The sequence below is a fragment of the Pieris brassicae genome, chromosome 8 (assembly GCF_905147105.1).
Source record: "Pieris brassicae chromosome 8, ilPieBrab1.1, whole genome shotgun sequence".
In the NCBI taxonomy this organism is placed as follows: domain Eukaryota; kingdom Metazoa; phylum Arthropoda; class Insecta; order Lepidoptera; family Pieridae; genus Pieris; species Pieris brassicae.
The window spans coordinates 16715254-16738673 of NC_059672.1; the positions used below are offsets into that span (position 1 = coordinate 16715254).

The following is a 23420-nucleotide window of genomic DNA, read 5'->3' on the forward strand; positions in this document are numbered from 1 at the left end:
TTTCAGCAAGTCACAACATAATGCCAATGAACATTTTTTGTTTTTGTGTCAGTTTTGTGTTGTGCGTAGTTGTGGTTTCGTTTCTCATGGCTTAAATTATTTTAATTTTTTATTTTCTTTTAATATTCCGGTTTAATATTTCGGTTTGAGCTTGATCTACGATGGCTTTGTTACCGCCCGACCCTGTTTACACCATACGAAATGTCGACAATACACCGGTTTTCTCTTTGGCATTTAACTTTCTACCCGGCGGTCTCGAGAGGTTACTAGCCGGTTCAAAGAATGGCTATGTTTATGCATACAACCTTCAGGTAAGAGCCCACGTCAAAAGCATATTGAGTGATGTTTACAAAGGTGCAACTACGCAGAAAATTTTATTATTTAATTATCTTGTCTTCATACAGCTGCTCTTTGTTTACTACCCTCAATTTGTGACCCAGAAAAACAAAATGTCTTTATGATAATATTATCATAAGTAAAGTATATAACTTTTAAAGTAAATAGTATAGTGAGGTCAAAGAATTTATTTGCATGCAAAAATTTATAGGTAAATTTAATTCCTTTTAGACATGTCACAAAAATAAGTTTAAAGTCATGTTATAAATTGGTTTTTATGCTTACAGACAAACAGAGTGCAACAAAAGATAAAAGTTGGTCAAGCTCCCATTCTTCATCTTTTACATACAGAAGATCAATTAATTACTCAAGAAAAAGGTGGAAACTATAAAATATTTAATTTGACAAACTCTGGCTATCAAGAGGATACATTAATTGATATGGATTACCCTGGTTTTTGTCGATTTGAAGCCAACACAAAACTCAAAACACTATATGTACCTGATAGGGAATCCCAAGTATATATTTATAACTTTACTGGAGAAAAGATTGGAAGTTTAAAACCAGAATTTTCAGAACCAAAGTTGGGAGATCCAATGTGCATGAAATACATTGAATTAGCACCAGAAAAGTCTTACTTATTAGTAGGGTATGAAGCTGGGTGGCTTGTTCTATGGGATCTCAACACTAGTCAGGCGATTGGTAAACTCCAAACTAAGGAATGCCCAATGTCAGTGGATTTCTGTAAAGATCAGCAAAGGGGTATCATTGGGAATGCCTCAGATGTGATACAAATATTTAGTATAGGGAGAAAAGACTTGAGCTTGGTCCATGGTACAGATATAACAATAAAAAATCATGGAATTAATAAAGTGCAGTCTCGACTTGATGCAAAAGTTTTTGTTTCTGGTGGTTGGGATGGCCATATTCGAATCTACTCATGGTTTTCATTAAGGCCTTTAGTTGTCCTTACTGAACATAAGAGAGCAATCCAAGATGTTGTTTATTCTACCGAGAAAGTATCCATGTGGAATGCAAACATAATGGCGGCAGGTGGCCTTGATGGAGTTATTACTCTTTGGGATTTGTACAATCAAAAGCAATGATTAAGGAAAGCTATATTCAGTCTAATGTCATAGATATTTGAATGATTGATTCTTTAATAATTATTTGCATTATTAAATTTTTTTTACAATTATTGTTATGTATCAATCTTCAAATTATAGAAATTTACTTTAACATCAAAGGTTGACTTAGATTTGTAATAAATATTTCTAAAAGTCACATTCAGCTATAAAATTGGATCTCATTTTTTGTGTATTTGCCAAAAGCAAAATTAATTACAAAGTACAACATGGTATCTACCAATTGTGGCCAAGTCATTAGAATAAGTATAAGTTTGTTACAATAAAGATAATAATAATGACTATTTTCCTTGAATGATTTATTTAGCACTGTTTTCTTTCAACAAAATTAAATTGTATTCAAAATTACTTTTAGTTTTCTTTTCCTAAAACTTTAACATAACTATTTGGTATGTTGATTAGGTACAGAGTTAGAAAATTGAAATTATCACTGTTCTTATGGCTAGATAATATTTTACATTACTTATAAACTTATACAGCAATGTGATTTTATTATTACTAAAAAAATTATGTATTGGCAATGTTTTCTACTTAAAATAAGATGATGTACTACAGTTAAAATTGGACTGGTATGTCTCATATTTCATTTCTTAAGGGTTTGTGTGTAGTGGACTGAGTCACTTAAGTTTTGTGTATTATTTAGCCAGGCTAATTCCCAAAGCCATATGAAATATATATTTTAGTTTATTGAAACATCGTCCAATCGTTGAACAATGTCCCAGGTATTGAAATGCACTTTAAGTGAGAACACATTTAAGGGCAAGTTCGTTTTAACTGAAAACCACACATTCCCTAAAGAGCTTTCTCTCGGTGGCCGATTTACAAATTTTCAAGGTATAGGCTGTAAAGTTAGCCCCGGCAGCTAAAATACAACTATTTCGTTGAAGATGCACGTAACATAATTTTGGGTTTGATTTTTGAGCACAAAATTATACACAAACCATCCAGTTCTCAGCCTCCAACCAGTAGTAGAACTGACATGTGTGGGTTGATATATTGAAAAGAAATACATTTTCTGCAATTTCGCTCTTTTCACTCTTACAAAATGTGAGCCTCAGCTCGCAGACATCGATTACTGGTTGGGAGGCACAGTAGCTGTCTTACTCTAGAATATGGAAGTTTGTTACTCCTAATTTACAATGAAAAGTGAGAGGGCAAAGTCACCGGCAAATGTTGTTGCTGAAAACATCAAAAAACCGTCATGCAGAAATGATTTTGATTTCTTTGAAGTAGCAAAAATAAATCGGTTCGCAAATTCCGCACTAGGCTCCAGCCTACTCAGCCTGCTGGTAAATCCGCCACTGCTTTCTCTCAAAACTTAATAGCGGCTTTATAGCATAGGCTCGTAGACTCATTTAAAAAAAGACTGCACAACTTCTCTAAATGCTGTATGTATAAGATTATTAAACTGCTAGTGCTTTACCTTCATAATAAATTAAATAAACATGGATGATATTTCATTATTATTTTTTATTTACATTTAAATTATTAATTTCAGGGCTTAGATGCGTTTTTTTTTAAATATATCATTAAAGTTTAAACTATTCAAGCAAACATATCCCTAATATTATTAAATCTAAGACTAGTACATAATTTAAAGATGAATTAGCTGCGGTGATTTCGCAGCATAGTTTGTGATATGTATTTGAATTAAATTACTATAAGTATATTTTAAAATTAAATTTAAACTTCAACAGTTTTCCTTGTCTTGGAAATGAGAGAATCGTCGTCTGGAGTGACTTCTACCAATCTTCGCCTTTTCCTAAGTGGTCTGGAAGATTCAGATGTTTCCCTCGCCTTGGTCACTATTTTTGCCATTTTGCTTCCTAGTCTCGTTATTTTAAATTTTGGCAAAGTTTGCTCCGGGTTTGTTTCAGAAACTAAACTTTCTTTTTCACTTTCCAGCCTAGTGTCATCTTTATTAAGTTCATTTGTGTAGGTTTCCTTTTCTGTGTTAAATTTACTCTGACTATTTTCTGACTCTTTGGCATCATTTTTATCACTGTTTATAGTAAAATCTAACGGGCCCTCGGTGTCATCACTATTTACTTCGGTTTTTACTTTATTAACTCGATGTGCTTGTAAAAAGGATGATAAGGGGATCGGGATAGGAATTGGAAGAGGTATGGGTAAAACTACTGGATATGGAACCAAAACGGTTACAGGCGGTGGTTGACCTATGGCATGTGAAAAGTTTATTGGAGGAATTATTCTCGGCCTTTCTTGCGGCATCATAGGACGAGGTGGCATGAAACCGAAACGCGGTGGATACATTCCTGGATGTCTATAATCATTTATATGACCAGGACTATCAAGAAAAACAGGTGGTGGCATTCCAAACATTGGATTAAACGGAGGTATTTGAGCGTTTATATTGCTGGGTGGGGAATGAATAGTACTATTTCCAACAGTAACTGATGAAGTGGGCGATGACCCATCGATAGAGGGACTGCACATTCTCAAGTCTTGAGCCTTTGGTGTAGTAGTATGATGCCGCATTGTTTGGGAGGTCACTGTAGACGTACATTTAGACGCTCTACGCTTTCGTAAGTTCATTTTAGTTTGTCTTATTTCTTTTTTTGTTTCCGGGGATTTTTGAGTAAACGTTTTCTCATCTATAGACTTTGGATTCATAAGTTTAGCAGTTGGAGCTATGGTTATTAACGGCATTGGTGATTTTCGGTGACATGATGACTCAGATGTTTTTTCGTTGGTTTGCTTGGGTTCTGTGTTTGGGGAAACGGACCTTTCAGACAGTGGTGATACCGATCGGCTTCTACAGTTCTTCAACCACAGATCTGGAGTAATAAGATTGGATGTCGAGGAGCTGCTCACCAAATGGGGATTTAGATCAAGGTGTGCCTGAGTCTCTCGACAAAATATATGCATTTTGTATTGATTTAGGCATTTATCCGAGCAAAACTGTAGCTGCGTTGCGCCATCCTGAAATGTAGAAAACATCAATTAGACACAGTCTTAAGACCATACCTTAATCTTAATAAATAAATAAATAAATCTTATATAAATCTCCTGTCACGATGTTTGTCCGTGATGGACTCCTAAACATCTTAACCGATTTTAAATTAAATTGGCACACCGTGAGCAGTCTGGTCCAACTTAGAGATAGGATAGCTTAGATCTTTAATTATAGTCGCAATATTATTTTATTGAAAATGATTTGTCTATAATTAATTGACAGTCACAATTATCTGTTAAGTCCAAAAGATTCTAACAAATGTCGATACTTTTCGACTGGGTTGAGTAAGTAATCAATAGATGGCACTGCTATGGTAAACCGACAAACGTGTCATATAAGCTACAATTCAATATCATGATTACCACGTGTTATTGAGGCTAAAGTATAAATTAAATTTATTTTGTAGTAAAGTAAATACCGTGAAATTCAATTATTTCTACTTTTTTAATTTTTGGTGGTAGCATAGCCTGTTATTTAGGTGTTACTTAGACCGAAGTGTAAATCAAATTCAAATTATAGTGACGAAATTAAGTGAAATTATTCTTTCGTGTCGCGGTATTAAGGCTAACTAAAACCACATTAAGGAGAAAAGAAAGTTCGCGGAGGCAGCTAGTAGTGTTATAAAAAGCTACTAGAAATCTAGGTAAACTCATGTATAATAAACATTGTATTTTGACTTATCAGTCAAGAAACACTAGGTATCTATAATATAAAGACGACTTTGATTAACTTGCCATTTATATATTTATGTTTTATTTGACTAATTCTACTTAGAAAAGGAAAACACCTTTTAACATTAATAAAAATCAATAAATTTTAATGGTATTTATACCTGAAAATCGACATAGGCAACCGTGTGCCTCACATGTCGACACCAATCACACGTTTTCGCGCGCTTGAAATTTGCGCGCCTTGACTGACTGAAGCAAAGCTCTGAACAAAATACCGCCCCAGCCTGCTGTAAAGCGCCACTTTCACTTGTTATATTCTTGTTGCACCATGAACATTCATCTGAAATGCAAGACAACATTTATTATAAATAATTTTATATATAAAATATCACTTGTTAGGGCATAACTCAGTATTTTAATTGAAAACTCCATGGTGTACACTTACGACTTGTAACATTATAACGAGTAGGTACTAGGTTTAATTGAATATCTTTAAATCATTGATTTAACTATAAAATATGTATGACATATGTCAAATTTTTAAACTTATTTAATAAAAATAAAAGTTGCCTTAAAATAAACTTGTATGATACGAGTACCTGTTTAAATGTGGAAAGTACAACAAAGCAAATTTAGTTATTAGTCTGTACCTGAGACTAGCTCCTAATTTAAAAAATATTTGAGATATTAATTAGCTTCATGAGAACCTACGATCACAGTCGCGCGTCTAGCTAAAATGCTACCCCATTAGCCGACATTGTTCTCTTGATATAATTATCTATTGTGCTTTCACTGATTCGTTAAGCATGACTACAAGAAGAAGCGTCGTGGACACATCATGATGTCTTATTCCATCCTTAATACCTTTTGTTGTAAACTCAATATGTTGTAAAATCTCTGATAAAGTGAATTTCCCTACCCATACATGAATTGCATCTAATTGAACACACAATTCAGAAACGCGATAGGCACAGGTTTCTCATTAACGAAGCCTCGTTTCAGACAAAAGCAATGATATCTCGTTATGGACTTTATTAATTTCTGTTTCGCGGACTAACGATTCCAGATCGGATTGTTCGATATTTGAGATTCTGTTCATTACGTTCGAATTATTCATTTGTCGACATGGCATGCGCCTATTAATTTTTGGTTCGTTAAAATTAGATTATTTCTTTAATTTGACGGTGACTTAGATGCATTAGCATTCATAACCTTAATTAATGCATTTTAAGCAACGGTATTTGCTGAAAAATACAACACTAAAACTAAAACTGTATATTTTTATTTATTTATAAGTTAAATAAATAATGGTATATGTTGCCTTCACCAGATTTTGTATGTACTTTAGGAATTCCTTATATAGGTACATACTTATAATTATTTTATTCGCACTGTATTAATGCAACAAAGTGTAAATAAATAAAATCAAAATACTTGATTTTTCGAAACCAATACATGTTGTAATATTATTACTTTATTATTGAATTTGGTATAGCCATCGCGCTCAAATATATTCTAGACAAACATTTCGAAGGCAACAGTCAAGCCACATATTAACAACATAATATGAAACGTTAGCAAAACTTAGTCAGAAGTAGAGTGCTAAGAAAATAGATTAAAACAGACATATTTGAGTTTCATTTATTATTTATGTATTAACATTTTATGCTTACCAAACCCATAGCCTCGGGTAATACGCAAACTGCTCTAACCGCTTTTCTACAACGGTGTTTACTCTACGCTAATATTTAATAACTAGAGATATCTTACTTCATTATCGAATTCTCTACATTAGTGCCTCCAGCTCGTCTTTCTCGTTTCAGTAACAGAATACCCGTAGGTAACCGTATATGCTCTTAATCATCGCATTTTAACCACAAACTTCCACAATTTCATTTGTGGCACACATACAAAATATCTTATATAACATGTTTGGCATATGATATGCGAAAGCAAATTCACGTTCATTAGGAATAGTAAACCAGCTTTGTGATATCAAATTTGTAAATACGAACGAAACATCGATGTAATCATACAAATATTTATCAAGGATAATTTATATAGGATTAATAAGGATAAATACTTTGTATAAAACGAATTCTACGAAAAATATTATCCGTTATGAATTTAATATAGGTAATCATTCCCAGAAAACCCATTGTCTATAATCTATATAATATATGAAAACTAAGTATGAGGGCGAGGGCGTGATACCGTGAAACACGCATATTATTTTAAAAACTTCTAGCGATTGTGCGCCATTTAACATATTTTTTCGTGTTCATTATTAAATTATAACATGGAATGGGGTGTTAAAGAAAATAGGATTGCAGTGATCGCCGCGTAATGTTGGAACTAAAAAGGCTGTTAATGCTTTTAAAAGCCAGAATTCGTCGTAAATCCATTAGGAAGCAAAAAATCTTATCTCGAGAAATGAAGATTCCCGCTAGGACTCTATCCCGTCTTATAAAACAAGACCTGAAGCTTGCTTATCATCGATATACAGGACATATCCTAAATCAATCTTTACAATTAACAAGAGTGGATTGACCAAAACGCCTTCTGTTGCGATACTCAGGTGAAGAGCACAGTAATAACTTCAAATTTGGCAAAGACGACTTATTTCTAATGAGCCAATTCCTCGGGAAATATTTTACTGCAAAATTGTTTACACATATACAAAATAACTCTCATACTGTATTGGAACATACGTCCGAAACGGCCGACCAGTATCGCGAAATCAAGCGCAGGATAAGTAATTTTTACACCACGCCAATTTTCCCATATGAAACCTTTTCGCTATCCAACTTCAAAATGGTACAATAAAACAAAACTTCTAACGATTAGACTAATACTTAATGGCAATATACTGTCTTTTTTGGAAACAAACTACGATCACACAACATAATACAATTCTTACACAACGCACATCTATAACTTTTAAGGTACCCGAAAACGAACTTTCTTCGCCCAGAACCTTTTCTCTTTCAGGAGAAAAAAAAATTCACCATCGCTTCAAAACTTTATACATTCACTAACAATATTAAGCAACATCTTCTCAACGTGTCCTTTACTTAAAAGGAAAGTATTCTTCTTGTTTAATCATACAATTTTAATTATTATGTAGAATTTATTAAGTCAAATATCTAATTAATAATTAATATGTCTAATGAAAAAGACTAGCTGACCGTGGACTCAGCGAATCACTACAGATCCTAGAGGGCTAGTGCGCATTATGTTTTAACTCGTACATCCTTTTTTTATTATGAGTAATAAAGTTCTTTTTCTTGTATTGTTATGCGCTATTTGTACTTCATAGACCACAATACAAATCAGACAGTAATTATTTCAAGTTAACAGCTACCCCATATCGAAAGTAAGCGAGGGTGCAAACCAAAATTTCAAAGAATAACAGCTCGGCAACAATAGCCCTCCCTACCCATTCTAGGAATATTATTAGTGTTACGTAATATATAATAAAACGTAAACTGTACTTATTACATTAAGTACTCGATCTATTTTTATCATTACTGTATTTTATTACACTAAAGTTATCAAAGCATGTAATAATACGCTACAATGAAGACGTGAATTATTTTAAACTTTTAGTGGATTGAAAAGGTTATCCATAGGTTCTTTGATTATTCAAAGACGTCTTGGCGCGTTTGAAAATGTTTAATATTGTTTGAAATCGTTTACATCTCTGCCCTTACTCTGTAACTACTAATAGTGACAGCGATAAGGATTCCGAAGTGTTTATATGCAAGATCGATTTCGATTCTCTCAATATCGCTGTGACTATCGCTATTCCAAGTCTACAAAATCGGTGTCATAGACCAAGACCAAAAACGCCAATTGTTTCCAAACAATCTAATTTTTTTTAAGTACCTTTATTCTTTTGTTCTGTGTGATGCTCTGGACTCGAAGGTTCCCTTGCCCGTGAAGCCGCCCATCTCCTTAACTCCAAACGCTCATAACCGTACCAGCCGAGCAGTTCGTTCATAGCTGTCTCGGCAAATTCCTGTCAAAAATTGGTTAATATAGTATAATTTTTACCAGTTTTCTGTAACGTAAATTGTTGCCAGTATCATCCAGTGAGTTCAACTACATTCTGTATTCTGCCTTATCTAGTATTATTAGTATAGCTCATTTTCTCTATGAAGCAGAGTACAAAAAGTTTTCACAGTAACCAGAGTAAATTTAAAAAAAAAGTCTAACGTCAATTATAGTCAAACATATGATGCATGTATTCGATTACATATGTATACGTATATATTATAAGACATCAACAAAATCAGAATGCATATTTTATTTTTAAAACCTTACTTCTAATATAAACATAAGTCATTTATATAGTTAACTTTTTAGCGTGAGCTTCAAGTATATATATATATAATTATTTACTTATAGTCAAAGTACGTGAGTCAGCAACCAACTAGAATTTACAGCATAAAAACTTGATTTATCAGAAGTAGCTGTTTATCGTAACAATTTCCTACAATTCAAAAATAAATTTTATTTTTATTTCATATTCTTAAATAACACGATTTGTATAAAATAAACGGTCTTGCGTGACCTCCTTTCATTGGCTTTTATAGCCGTTAGTCGTGTAAATAAATTTGACGGAATATATAAGAATTCCGGCGAGAGAAGGCGTAATTCAAGAGGTATCTGTGCCGCTATAAAAAGATCGAACTTTTCTTAAAGTACCTACGCATACTCATTATAATAATACCTACTCACTTGTGTGTATTTTTCTATTTATTATTCATTATCATAATTTTGAAACAACTGTTGAGATCCGATGATATATGTAAAATAAAATAAAAATCAATGGCGACAACCTTTTTAGGTCTGGGCCTCAGATTTCTGCATCTATTTCATGATCATTTGTTAATCGAATAGGAGAGAAGGTGATCAGTCTTCTGTGCCTGACGCACGCTGTCGACTTTTTGGGTCTAAGGCAAGCCGGTTTCCTTCAACGTTCGAGCTAATGTTAAATGCGCACATAGAAAGAAAATCCATTGGTGCACAGCCGGGGATCGAACCTAAGACCTCAGGGTCGCAAGCTGAAGCCACTAGGGCAACACTGCTCTTTACGATGATATTTGTACAGTGTAAATAGGATGGAAAATGAACGAGAATAAGATTATGGGAAAAATTCATATATTAAATTGGTACTCATTGTTATTCTACTTCGATAATTAAAAAATAAAACATGTGTGCGATTCACACGTAGTAGAAAGTAATTTATTTTTTTAATTTTAATATTTAAAAAGTTAGACTAGTTAGATAATATGTAAATTAGACTTTTTTTTACTTTCTAAATGTAGCATTACACTGTTCTTTAAATTCATTTTTTTTTCGAATTTAAATTTTTAAAGTTTAATATCAGTGTATAATTATAGTGTGTAATTATAATAAAGTAATTAAAATTTGAAAATCGATGAAACGAAAAGGCGACAGTAAAAAAACACAAAAATTTACGGAAAGAATTTATAAAATTTAACGTATAAACTTTAAATCAGTGTAGTAAAAAGTTTTCAGTTCAAACGTTAATTGTAAATAAAATTGAGACATTTCATCTAACTTTATAATTGAAAATTTTTACACATCTATGTTTTTTTAATTAAGAAAATGATCAAATACACACAAATTTAAACTATATACACTGTATAATGCTTCCACGTTAAATGTTATAAATTTAATGTTGTATCCGTCTCTTTTTACTGTCGCTTGTACGTTTCATCGACTTGACTTTCACAACGATTCTAAAAAAGTTTTCACTTCAAAATAGGCTAAAATATGATCACATTAAACTGAATTTGATTCATAATTATTTCATTTTTTTTATAACAATGACTGTCTATTCGTTTCTTATGCTAAAATAGCTGATTTGTTAATGATAAATTAGGATCCAAGGGATAAAAAGAAATTACGAATTCGAAATTACTTCCGATTCGATGGGCACCACTTTCTTCTAATCTAAGTTAAGCTTCAACGTTTAACACTTATATCATAAACTAATGTATAATGCATGTTATTAAGTTAATCAGGAAAAGCAGTGGCGTACAAACTTTTTAGATCTGTGCAACAGATTTCTGTATCTGTTTCATGATCATTTGTCAATCAAATAGTGTGTGATCAGCTTGCCTGACACACACCGTCGACTGTATTGATCTAGACAAGCCCGGTTTCCTCACCGTTCGAGCTAATATTAAGTGTACACATGGAAAGAAAGTTCATTGGTACACAGCCGGGAATCGAACCTACGACGTCAGGGATGATAGTCGCAGTCTGAAGCCATCTAGGACATCACTGCTCGACACTAGATTTAGTTAAATATCTTAACAAAATTTTATAAATAAGCGTATTCAAAGCGATACTTTGTCCTTAAGTTAATAGCGACTCAATTAAAATTTCATTTAGATAAACACTGCCTACAGTTGAATTTAATGTTATAAAATATGTACGATTTTAAGTACAATTTAAGTTTAAGAAACAAGAAAGAAATGTAATGGAAATGTTAATAAATTGTCAATTTAAACTTACGAAAAAGAGTTCGAGTAAAACTCTTCGAATGTGGAATTTTTGGAGAGAATGTTTAAAAATAATTTCAGTTCAATACATAGGTATGATTATATCAAGCACTTTATTATTATAGTACGATTTTTATCAAATTAGTAAACGATAGCTCAGTCATACATCTTCAAAAAGATCTTTATTATCAAAGGATGCCCATCCTTTGACATGTGAAGCTAGCACACAATTAATTAGTGTCTTCAAGGATAATGTTATCATTATAGAAAGTACCAAGTATGTTTAACATTATACAATAATATATTGTGCAAAGGATTTAAAACCAAGAACGATGTGACATTTAAAAAGTATTTTCACTTTTTGAATTTCGAATTCCACAATCTTATGGGACAGCAACAATATTAAAGCATCGGACAAGCGACACGAATTTTTACTTTTATACAAGGAAAAATGTTGCCATCGTTTTAATATAATACAATCACCTAAAAATATGATATTGTATAAAACCTGTGCTGCGGCTGCGTGGCTAAAATGGTAACCCTGTCCACTCATTAGTCAGTTTCGTAACAAACATTTCATATCAACGTGCACAAATGATGCAGGTGTCTAGTAACTATTCGGTAATATTGTATAAATCAGTATTTTGACGATGACATCTGAAATTTACCTCATTCTATTTGTATGACCAATACCTAATACAATTTACCATTTTACATTATTAATTCATGTTTTGATATCTTTTTTTAGATTAAATACGTGGCCTAATAGAATTCTACGAATATATCTTGCTTAGTAACATTTGCAACGTCTACCGGTATATTTAAAGTATGTTATACGGTATGTAATGTACTATAATAATATGAAGAGATTTGTCGTACAATTAAATTTAAAAGTAACAAAGTACATTTACACCTTTACATTACGATTAATAAAAATAAGAACGCTGTCGCACGGATGTAACATAAGCCGTGCACCAATATCGGTATCGTATAGAACATAAATGCTTTTAATGGCAGTAGCACGGCGAAGGTAAATTTAGGAGCGTTCGCAAGAAACCCAATACCCGACCTACGCATGCCAGTGTTGCTAGTAAACTTACACTGGAAATTACAAAGGCGATACTATTAACAACAAAGAAGCTTCTGTTCTCTCTTGTTACTTGATAAATTGAAATACAATAACGTGTTGTAAGCTCCACAGTAATTTTATTAATTTAGTATCACTTAAAACAAGAAGTCATATGATTTGTATTAAGCCAAATGACAGGTTGTTTAAAATTATTCTTATGCTTGGTAGGATCGTTTAAAGAGGGATTTTTCACGTTTTTAAACTTTTAAATTACTTTAAATTTCTCCACCTCCACAAATGAGTTGGGAGCCAGGACGACACAACTTTGTGGCAGACAAGGCCTGCTATTGCCAATTGAGTATTATTTTTCATATACTTCATTATATTCATATACTTGGTTTATTAATTGTGTATTTAGGCATAGTTTAACACGTATGCTTAAAAATGTCAGATGTGTGTTCCCCTATCCTGTTCCAAGAATTCATTTTCAGACAAGATTAAATAAACTGACAATTATTAATGCCTCTATTAAAAGATAGATATTTATGGTTGGCAATAGATAACAGAGGCGAGACAGAGCAGTGGGCAGTGGGAACTCGGTACACAAAGATATCGCATGTCGGCGACCAGTCGAGCTGATAATTTACCTAATGCCGTGTAAAACGATCGCTCTGCTAATGTGAACGGAAACAAATATTATATTTATTCACTGTTCTGATAGATTAATTGGATACTTTTTATATATTTACATAAAGCAGAACTTAGTTGGAAATAAATATATAGGTACAATAAATGCACCTGTCATTTATAAAAAGACACCAATAGGAGTGTCAGTCATCAGAAAAAAGGAAAACACAAACGCGTTGTAGAGTCAGAATCAACATTAATTTTATATATAACAAACATTTTCTACATATTTCTTCAAAGAAATGTCTTTTAATTATTCTCATTACTTAGTTTATATTAATAAAACCATTATTACTATATGTTCCTAAAATAGTTTAAGCTGAATTCTATTTAATCGATTTATTTATTTGATTTTCTAGTATCAAACCAATATACAAGCCTTACACTAAAAAAATACACTTTGACTTGATAAAGTGTTGAAAGTATGTGACACACACTTCAATAACATCAAAATTTAAACGCATAATAAATAAAGATAAACAGGAAACTGAATTCTAACTAGACGTGTTTAAAACAATTTCTCACATATTTTAATCCTTATTTTTAAGTAATATTATATTAACGAGAGACGATAAAATTAAATTTACATAATTAAAATGAAACTTTATTATTTTTAAGGCATCGTATTACGGCTTTTCCCTTAAGAGTCGAGTTGTAACTCGAATAACTGTTCTGCTCGGTGTCGGTTTAACAAAAGCAGACTTTAATTAGCTAAAAGCATAGATGTATACGAATATAAGCATATAGTTTATTATTAATTCGAACTTTTTCTTTTCCAAGGTTTCTTATGTAAATTATAGCAGCTATCTCAACGTAGTGGTAGTACCGACTTCTCCGAATTCAACTATTACCACTACAAGTGTAATGCAGCAGATATGCTGTATGTAGTGGTACTTATAGTGGTTGTAGATGTATCATCGTAAGGAAACTAGAACAACTGAACATCAACATCAAAGAAGAGCATGTGTCATTGGCTAAATTCGCACTCGATATCAGTTCTTAGTTCTTACATCGTCGTCGTAACTACTGTTGATATTATCAAAATATTACACTATTATCGTATTTCAGACATTATTAAAGAAAATGTATTACGTTGCAAATCATTAAAAATAAGCAATGGTTTATAAAGCATATGTATAGTGATTGAGAACACCCAGTTTATACCTTTTTAAAATAACATTTTAAAAACCTTGTAATTACTTATCAGACACACCATAAAATCTAAATATATTATAAATATGATTATCATTTTACAGCTTGAGTTGTCCAAAAACTCAGACACACTATGGCCCGATACACATTTGTACCAATATATCGATCTTATCTCAATACAAACAAGAAAAAATCTCCAATACAACAATTGTCATTTTATAGTTTTACACAAAACAACCCTTAATCACATTCTATGAATACAAAGTATCAAATACATTATTCGATTACAATCATCTAACCCTATGCAATCGATTCGAAACGCAACAAAAACCGCCGCCTCCTATTACGTCTCCAATATCCGTCACTCGATTATATTTCACAAGCTACTCATTATAACGTCTCGTGCGAAACAAAGCGAGCTCGCATTACGCTGCACTCTTCGAGCGGGAGCTTGGTCATGTGAAACCACACTTTCGGGATGACTCGTGTAGCCAGCACCACTGCTTTTGAACGCTTTGTAAAATTATACTCTATATTTAAACACTGGATGTGTTTAGAGTTATCGTCGTATTCTTAATACAATTGCGTTTTCTCTCACGATGTCTGTTTCGATTTAGACTAAAAAATTGAATGTAAACCATTGTTAAAACTGCGAAATGGTGCGAACATTATTAGTACTAGTTAATTTGTGCAACGTGATTGAACACATAAGTCATAAAGCTATTGATGTCCTGTAACCATAGGCATAATAACGAAGAGGCAGTGCTGTAGATTAGAGATATCGGGATGTCAAAATATAAAACTCCAAAGAAAACCAAATCAAATTATTTAATAGTTTTTTAATACTACTAGTTTCCTATCAAATTAATCTGACAATTTGCCATATTGAATAATTACGATAGTATTAAGGTTGTCGTGAGCCCATGCTGTCATGTAACACGATCTCGACCGAGACATAAGATACCAAGTGTTATTTTCTTAATAGAACAGAAATTTAACACCAACTCGCGTTTGTATTTACTAGCTGAACGAAAAATATGCATAGCTTGAAAACTAGTTTTCAAATCAACATTCCGTTGAAAGAGCCAATACTTAAAAAGCTTGATTAAGCGTTACCGTATTTGTGTTACCTGAATTCAGTACCAAGTCCGATTTTATATGAATTTAAAAATATACATAACAAATGCTGTAAACGTTTGTTGTTGACAAACGGATAATTTTGGATGAACGGACTAATTCAAAATTTAACGAATGAAAAAAGGCTTTCAAACTTAAATAAATAAATCAATTTTTCTAGTCAAGTAACTTGTCTTACTTCTTCGTTATTAAACCAGTCATAAAAAATTCTTGACTTCTGAAATCAGCTTCAATTATTTTGAAAACGTTTTATATTTAAGCAAATACGATTTTTCTTCCTCTGGTTCCATAAAAGAATCCTTCTTTGCTTTACAAATCCTCCTATCCTTTACAAATTTTGTCCTAATTAGGATTTTTATTACTCATATACAAGGAAGCTTTTAAAATGTCTCAAATCTCACTAAAGCTTACACAGGATAAAAACTAGTGTTGCCAGACGTATCTCGTTACACTAAAATTAACGTCAGGCTGACGCAAACGGTGTCCAATAGCGCCCAGCTAGTTGAGACCAGCATTAATTATGAAGGGATCATGTTTAACGCTCTGACGGAAAAGCTTTCTGGATCAAACGTATATTTATCATCATAAAGTTATAAGTTAGACGATTAAAATGCTGATGAAAATGTCAGATAGTTATTTTTTACTGAATGTATAATTACGAGAATTAGTTCTTTAAAAATAAACAACTCTTTATGTTCTGTTACTATTCACGGCGTGCAAGCAAAAAAAAATAAAAAATAATTGCACTTTCTTCTATCAAATATTCGTACATATTAATTAGTAGATAAAGGTGTAAATTATTGTTACAACAAAGGTAATAAATTGGTAAAGTATAGGATATAGTTAACAGATTTTACAATTATTTCAAAGTAAACAGTAACTCGAAACACTGTTATTTTTTCATCTTTCGTAGGCTTTTTGCGATGTTCTCATCGCATCTCACTTTTCACTAAAATTAACGAACGCGAATCCGGTTTCGAAACTCTAGGATAATTAAAACAGCGATTGAAACCTTCGCGGAGGTTTCAGGCTCCTCAGATTATTTCGTAATTAAAAATATTCTTTATTACATCGGAAAAAAATAACGGTAAATTTTTATTATTTTTGCAGCAACTTATTTTTAGCGGTAAAAAGCAAGCTTCGAAAATGCCCTAAACTGTTCAAGTCCTGAAATAGGGAGCTGCTCATTACTATTACGTGACATAGATAATTAATCAATCTGCCTCACCAAAGAACAGTACATTTATCTTATTAATTTGTTATTATATATTTAAATATACAAATGCGTATTCAAAAGTCATATAGCGAATTGTGAGAGCCAAGGCGGTCTGAAATCTGATGCAAAGGAAACTTGATACCGTGCTAAAAGCGAACCGGCCAAAATGCCATCGTCCAATTGTATCAGATTACATCTAAGGGGTTACGTTTGCTTTAAATTTTATTTTTATGACCGCTAAAACGATTAACATTTATTTCATTGTCGCTGGTAAACGGTATGATAATAAATTTTAAAGTTTTTTTTAACTTTTTAACACCTTTATTAAATAATTCAATTTCTTTACCTTAGTATGAAATTAACGTCTTGTCCTTGCAGTTATATAGCAAATTGAGCTTATGTTTGCAAAAAATAAAGCTATGCCTTCCCAGTACTTATCTTGTAATCGGACCTAGAATGTTTCATTCAAGCACCTGCAGACATATTAGATAATATTTTCATATTGAATTCCCTATGCTCACAATTAATTTAATTCTCGTCAAAGAATAATCCCGTAATAACCGGCTCACGTAGGTATCAATTTTTAATCAATAAATATAGTAGTCTATAAACGGTGTCCGTCGCTTAATTATCGAATATCGCGTTGGGGATACCGGCCAAGCTTTTATATAATTGTTTCAGTAAGTAAAGAAGCTTATCCTCTTATAAATAACTTATCTGAACAAAGACTTACATATACGAGTGGTGAACATACGCCTCTAATTCAGATAAACTAAATAATCTATTTGCACCCCTTTAACTAAAGTTCAGTCTCGTTCTGTCAAATTGGGTACGCATGAAAACAGACATATTTACTTACTTCAGTTAAATACAATTAGATTGACAGATTTCGTTGTAAACTAACGTTAAACTGAATGTCCAATTCAAAAACGCCCGTCTTTTTGCCTTATCGAAATTTAAATATATATAAATGTATAATAGAAAAAAAACACTCATTAAATTTTTACAGGATGTTGAAGGACATTCAGTGTCGATTACAAAACCTGAGTAAACATCTAATATTTAATCTTTGAGAAGATGAACATACAATGCAAAGGCATTGTCGGGTGTCAATTACAACTGGCTATCAGGTATCTTCCAAGATCCATTGCCCATCTCGCTTTTCCATGTTTATCTTGTTTCTTTACTGCTAATTATATATTTTTTATATTAGCAATTACTGAATAATATTAAATAAATAGACTTTTTTCAGCAAGACTGAAGTTTCTATCTTCTAAGTTTCAAACTATGCATTACTTAAACTCACCAGCCAATGCCAACAATCAAATATACAGTATTTACAATTTTACTAACCTACATAGTAATAATAATAATTACTAAAAAGAAAATTTTAAAATTTTGGTCCCTGTGGCGGAGTAGCTTTAACACTGCATTTCGTCGCTGTATTGCGATACTTATTCGTTAAGCGAGGAAAGCATCAATCAAGCTCTGGGGTCACTGGAACAATCTACCTGGCGCCAACTTAAATCTTTCACTTGAGCCCCACGGCCTAAGAATCTCTGCTCGAAAGGGAGCTGTTTATTATTTTCTGGCTGCTCTCAGGCCACCCCAACTTTTTTGCTTGTCCGAGGGAGTTGTGAGACGGGGCAAACGAGTCTACACTAGCATCCCATACCAAAGTCTGTCCCATCTTCCAAGAGATCAAAGAAATATTTATATACTTCGTTTTCGTACCACACAGTTCCAAGTTGCGACTTCAAAACTGATCGTTAGATGACGTCATAATCGGCAATTCTTGACAATTAATAAACAGTTTTATAGACTAATCTGCTGATACCCAGGAGTGGATAAGAGTGAGAAAAAGATTATCACGTAGATGTTTAAATTTAATGAAATACTTGTACAGTTGGAAGGTTAATTAATGATTTTCAAAGAGTTCGTTTAGTAACTTCATTATTTAAAACAGTGTTAGATTTGATATACGGCACATATTCTTAGCACTATGTCTGAATCTAATGTCAAAATTGTATTCAATTTTTTTTTATGTAATGGAAGCTCGCCTGATGTCAAATGATACCGCCCATGGACACTCACATTGTCAAAAGGCTCGCATGGATCTTTTCTTGAAGGATTCCAAGTCGAATTGATTCGGAAAAAACTTCAGTGGGCAACTGGTTCCAGATAGTGGTGATGCGCGGCAAAAAGTGCCTTATGCAATTTTTTTTTAAAGTTTTTGTTTGAATTAGGTCACGTTTCTGAACGCATAAACAAAAAAGTCTTCTTTAGAACTCTTGAGGTAACCTCAAGCAAATAAAAAGGTATGTGTGAATATAATTTCGGAGTTAATTAGCCGGATTAGAGACACCGATTACTGGATTTTTCCATAAAGGATGATAAGAGAAAACTCGATTATAATATTAAGGTTACGTGGCCAACAGACGAGCGACCTTGGCCCAATATGCGCGTGCGCTGCAATGTCGCTGACGTGCAAAGTGCACGCGGAAAACATTATATTTAGGTTCAATGTTGCATTATGACTTACAGATGTTGTAATCTATGCTTTAATCCTAATTATATGAAAACATATTTTATTCAGTAAAATTTTCAAAACTGTTCATTTGATTTTTACTTAAGTAACACAAACATTTACGTTATCCAATTACCTATAAGAAATTCTAAGAAAACAGGGACTCACTAAAGCACAGTCTCTTTGTAAATGAATGCGCTTTTCATAGAAACATTTGTCAATTAGAAATATTTTTTCTTCATGGTGTCCAATTTTCTTGAACTTATAAATTCTACCTAACACGAATTATTAAACACAACTTTTGTACACCAATAATTTGAACCTTGTCGCGTTTTTAAAATCTATTCATATTGAGTCATACGTCAATAAAAAGCATCAAAATTAAAGCTTTGTTTACGGATGCATTTAAGATATAGTTTACTTTAAATCTCGAATTCTTAGAGTAACGTAATACCATAACATTGTATGCTCACGATTTTAGTTTCGTCTTGACGGCGATTACCGAAGTTTCGCATGCTATCGTTGAAATTTCAAATACCCGATTATCGAAGCTATGTCATGCATGTGAAAATAATGGAGATGAATGTTGCATTTGCATATAAATCGAATGTAATTCAACCGGTTAACACGCGAAAAAACAACTCGGAGTTAGAATTTTATATGAAGGAGTCCATCGCCTGTATTTTAGGATTGAATCGATTTTCAGACTCATAAAACGAAGAAAGGCAGTTGGACTGGTAGAAACCTGTATCGCAATTAGGTGTTCGTGTGTTTAGCACGGATTGACTTTGGTTTATATTCAGAAAGGTAATTGTTTTAACAAATATAAACTGTAATACAGATGAAAAGTCTTGTTATTACTACTACATTCACATTCATTTTCACAAAAATTGTTGTACATAATGAATCGAACTCGAAGATTAAAAAAGCTTTTTCTCTTTGCTCAAGTTCTCTTCTTAAAATTACTATGAACTTAATATAATTTATATTCTAATAGGATTATACAAAATCAAAATATACTAAATAATATGAGTCTTGAAATCGCTTGTTGGTGTATTACTTCGAGTTAAATAAATCATAGATATTTAGGCTTTAGCTGTTTTTTGTGTGACCCCATGAAATGTATGATTCCACACATACTCGTCGGTATATCTGTTTTGTTTCGACCAAGTTGGCAAGTTAGTTTATTTTGACCCAAAATAATTGATCTGCTGGAAATCCAAACAAGGCCTTCTTGATTAAAATTATTAGGTCTTACGAACTTAACTTAGGCCTAATTGGCTGTTATTACTTAGTCTGTTTACTCTTACTAAATATTTAACGTAATAATATGTAACACCGGGACCAAACTTTTTAAACTTGTTTTTATTTTATTCTATTATTACTATGTAGGTTAAGAAAATTGTAAGTACTGTATATCTGATTGTTATGTTTACTTAATAATAAAAACTTTCTACATGTTTATAAAAATTGTCTATGAAATGTAGTAAAACAGATAAGGGAAAACATTTTGGGTAAGCCCTAATTCTCATAATTTAAACGTATTTTGTAATAACACTTCAAACGTACGTAAAAAACAACAGTTGCTTGATTTTGTTTCATTATAAAATGTATGTTTTACGTTCTAAGAATAAAATATAAAAAAAAAACATAAAATGCGGAAAAATGGGGCACTAGACACGTAACGCCATAAATTAAAACGACCTCAAACATTCGCTACAGATTGTCGCAAGTCCCGTGACGTTATCACCGCGTGGTCACCAATGGGGTTATTGACATCTGAAACTATTTCCGTAATGCCAAATAAAAGCGCGCGAATCAACGGCAGGCATTTTAGCTATATTACTTATTTTATGCAATCTTAATGTTGCGTATTACTTACTACTCTATAATAATTGTCATTTGATAATCAGGTGTAAACAATAAATTGTAGCGTCGACTTGTGGCCTGGGACGGTCTCACGTTTCATTTTGAGCAAAGGAACGTCTAAAATTACCCCGCACGCACACGAATAACGTAACCAATCCGTACACACTCACACAGTTGCAACACCTATATCTATTATCAAAACATCCAACGTCTCTGGTTACAGCGATCCGAGCGCGCTTCAAATATCGCATTACACACTTTAATGGCTGGAAAAGGCCTCGAAAACGTTAAATTACACGCGTTTTATAATACATTGCAAAATTTAATTAATATTGAAACTATATACTTATAAAATATTTGAAAAGAACAACTCTAAATATGTTGACATGTCTGGTTTCATATATAAAAATACGACACATCTTCTATTACTTACAATACTACGAAGATGAAACAGGCAGTATGCCAGTCCCACATTATACATAACCCTGAATTAAACAAAAATAAAATAAATAATAAATATCTTTTGTTTTCAAATTAATATAAAACTGACCTTAATTTCTTCTTCATTTTCCTTTTTTACAGGTGCACTAGTAGGAGACGAAGAAATTTTAGATGGTTTGTCCATTTTTATCACAAATAACCACTAGCACGTAAAGTTTGTTTATAAAAAGTTGTATCGTAAGTTGAGCGTGTCCGTAAACATTAAAACTTGTAACACCCTACTCGCGACTAGCGCGCTCTGTGTTCGTAGCGCGACTGTAGTCAGTCAGTAGTCACTGAAGTGAGCTGTGTGGAGACAAAAGTAAAGCATATCGCTTTGAGGGCGTAAAGCTTTAAACGTCAGGTGAATGGGCGGAGCTTTAGAAAGAGCTTTTGGGCGGAAAACATTGTAAACTTATATCATAATCGAAGTAATTCACGGAACGTCTGCTATTATAAAAAGCAAAGTTACGTCGTTTATTTAATAAAATTATTAGGTCCTTTCAATACAATACTCGTTTACAATGTGCCTAGTTAACAGTTACTAAAATATAAACTAATAATAATACTTACTCAGTCTTACATAAAATATTTATGCACATCATATAAGTCTGTTATAAGAAATATGTTACAAATAATTCCTAAATAGGCAAGTCTGATGTAAACGGCTGTTATAACAAATGTTTTGTTTGTATGAAGACTCGTACATTGCTTAAACAACAACAAGATGCCTAGTTTAACGGCTGTATAAGACAAAAATGGCGTCATTTGATCTGATTTCGCCATATCTTCAGAGAAATTCAACTCAAACAAAGAATGGAGAGTAGAGAGTGCCAAGGACGGCTTCTTGGCGATTCAGGCTATGCATTGACTCCATATTTATTCACTCCAATTTTAAATCCGAGTTTAACCCAAGAGGAGGCATACAACCATTTCGATATAAGAACAAGGAATACAATAAAAGGTCTTTTGTTGTTAGGAACCAACGATTTAGGGGTCTTCTTTGCGGCTTCTCAGTATCATTTAAAAATGGCATATATATATAGTAGCACTAGCAATCCTCCACAATATTACTATTGATATTAAAGGACCTGGATATTACCTTTGATGACACTGAGAATGCTCCAGAAGAACCAAGGCCAACCCAGACGCCCCCAGGCAATCAGGCTGGATAAGCTGCAGCTGCTTTTATTGAAATATATTTTTAAGGCTGTTATTTACATACGTGCGAATAGTTAAGGACGTGAAAAAGCAATATATATTTCATTTAAAACAGGGGTTTTATTTTAAATATAAGTATTTAATTAATATTTTAATTGCTGCTCTTATAATTTAAGCCTTAGTAGATGCTCCTGACTAGCCGATTCGTGATGCCACCACCAGTTTTGTTTTTGGCAATGCGGTGTTCACTCATTATTTTTTTTGGCATCTACTTTGCTTATTTGCCACTGTTGTTTAAGCACTTATGTCCGTTGAACCTGAAAGCATATTTTTTAATATAACTAGGTTATTATCTACATTATAAAGCAAATATTAATAATTACTTAATTAAAGGTTTCCAACTGTTGGGGAGAGAGTTACTGTTACAAACCTTTCAAACACCGTCTGCCAAGCA

At 32.6% G+C, this 23420-nt stretch overlaps 2 protein-coding genes across 3 annotated transcripts; one reads left to right on the top strand and one right to left on the bottom strand.

Annotated features, from left to right (window-relative positions):
- The first annotated feature begins 33 nt into the window (after positions 1 to 33).
- On the top strand, positions 34 to 1829 carry LOC123713693 (guanine nucleotide-binding protein subunit beta-like protein 1). Of its 2 annotated transcripts, XR_006754227.1 has the most exons (3): positions 34 to 311; positions 624 to 1518; positions 1565 to 1829. XR_006754227.1 is itself a non-coding variant. In XM_045667505.1 (2 exons), the coding sequence occupies exons 1-2, from the start codon at positions 162 to 164 to the stop codon at positions 1440 to 1442; spliced, it is 969 nt and encodes a 322-aa protein (XP_045523461.1). In that variant the 5' UTR covers positions 34 to 161; the 3' UTR covers positions 1443 to 1829. The 2 variants fall into 2 exon arrangements, 1 of the variants encoding a protein (XP_045523461.1); XM_045667505.1 differs by having other exon boundaries at positions 624 to 1829.
- A 1156-nt stretch (positions 1830 to 2985) lies between these two features.
- LOC123713164 (sine oculis-binding protein homolog) lies at positions 2986 to 22063 on the bottom strand. The gene is made up of 4 exons (XM_045666709.1): positions 21876 to 22063; positions 9018 to 9150; positions 5291 to 5469; positions 2986 to 4424 (listed from the first exon to the last, which is right to left on the bottom strand). Exons 1-4 carry the CDS (start codon positions 21948 to 21950, stop codon positions 3165 to 3167), a joined length of 1647 nt encoding a protein of 548 aa, XP_045522665.1. The 5' UTR covers positions 21951 to 22063; the 3' UTR covers positions 2986 to 3164.
- Between the last annotated feature and the right edge of the window lie 1357 nt (positions 22064 to 23420).

Excerpts from the sequence above, each read along its gene's own strand:
- LOC123713693 (XM_045667505.1), top strand. The coding sequence starts at position 162 with ATGGCTTTGTTACCGCCCGACCCTGTTTACACCATACGAAATGTCGAC. Across the intron at positions 312-623 it reads TTTATGCATACAACCTTCAG|ACAAACAGAGTGCAACAAAA; the intron begins GTAAGAGCCCAC and ends TTATGCTTACAG.
- LOC123713164 (XM_045666709.1), bottom strand. The coding sequence starts at position 21,950 with ATGGACAAACCATCTAAAATTTCTTCGTCTCCTACTAGTGCACCTGTA. Across the intron at positions 9,151-21,875 it reads AAAATGAAGAAGAAATTAAG|GAATTTGCCGAGACAGCTAT; the intron begins GTCAGTTTTATA and ends AATTTTTGACAG. Across the intron at positions 4,425-5,290 it reads TTGCCTATGTCGATTTTCAG|GATGGCGCAACGCAGCTACA; the intron begins GTATAAATACCA and ends TCTACATTTCAG.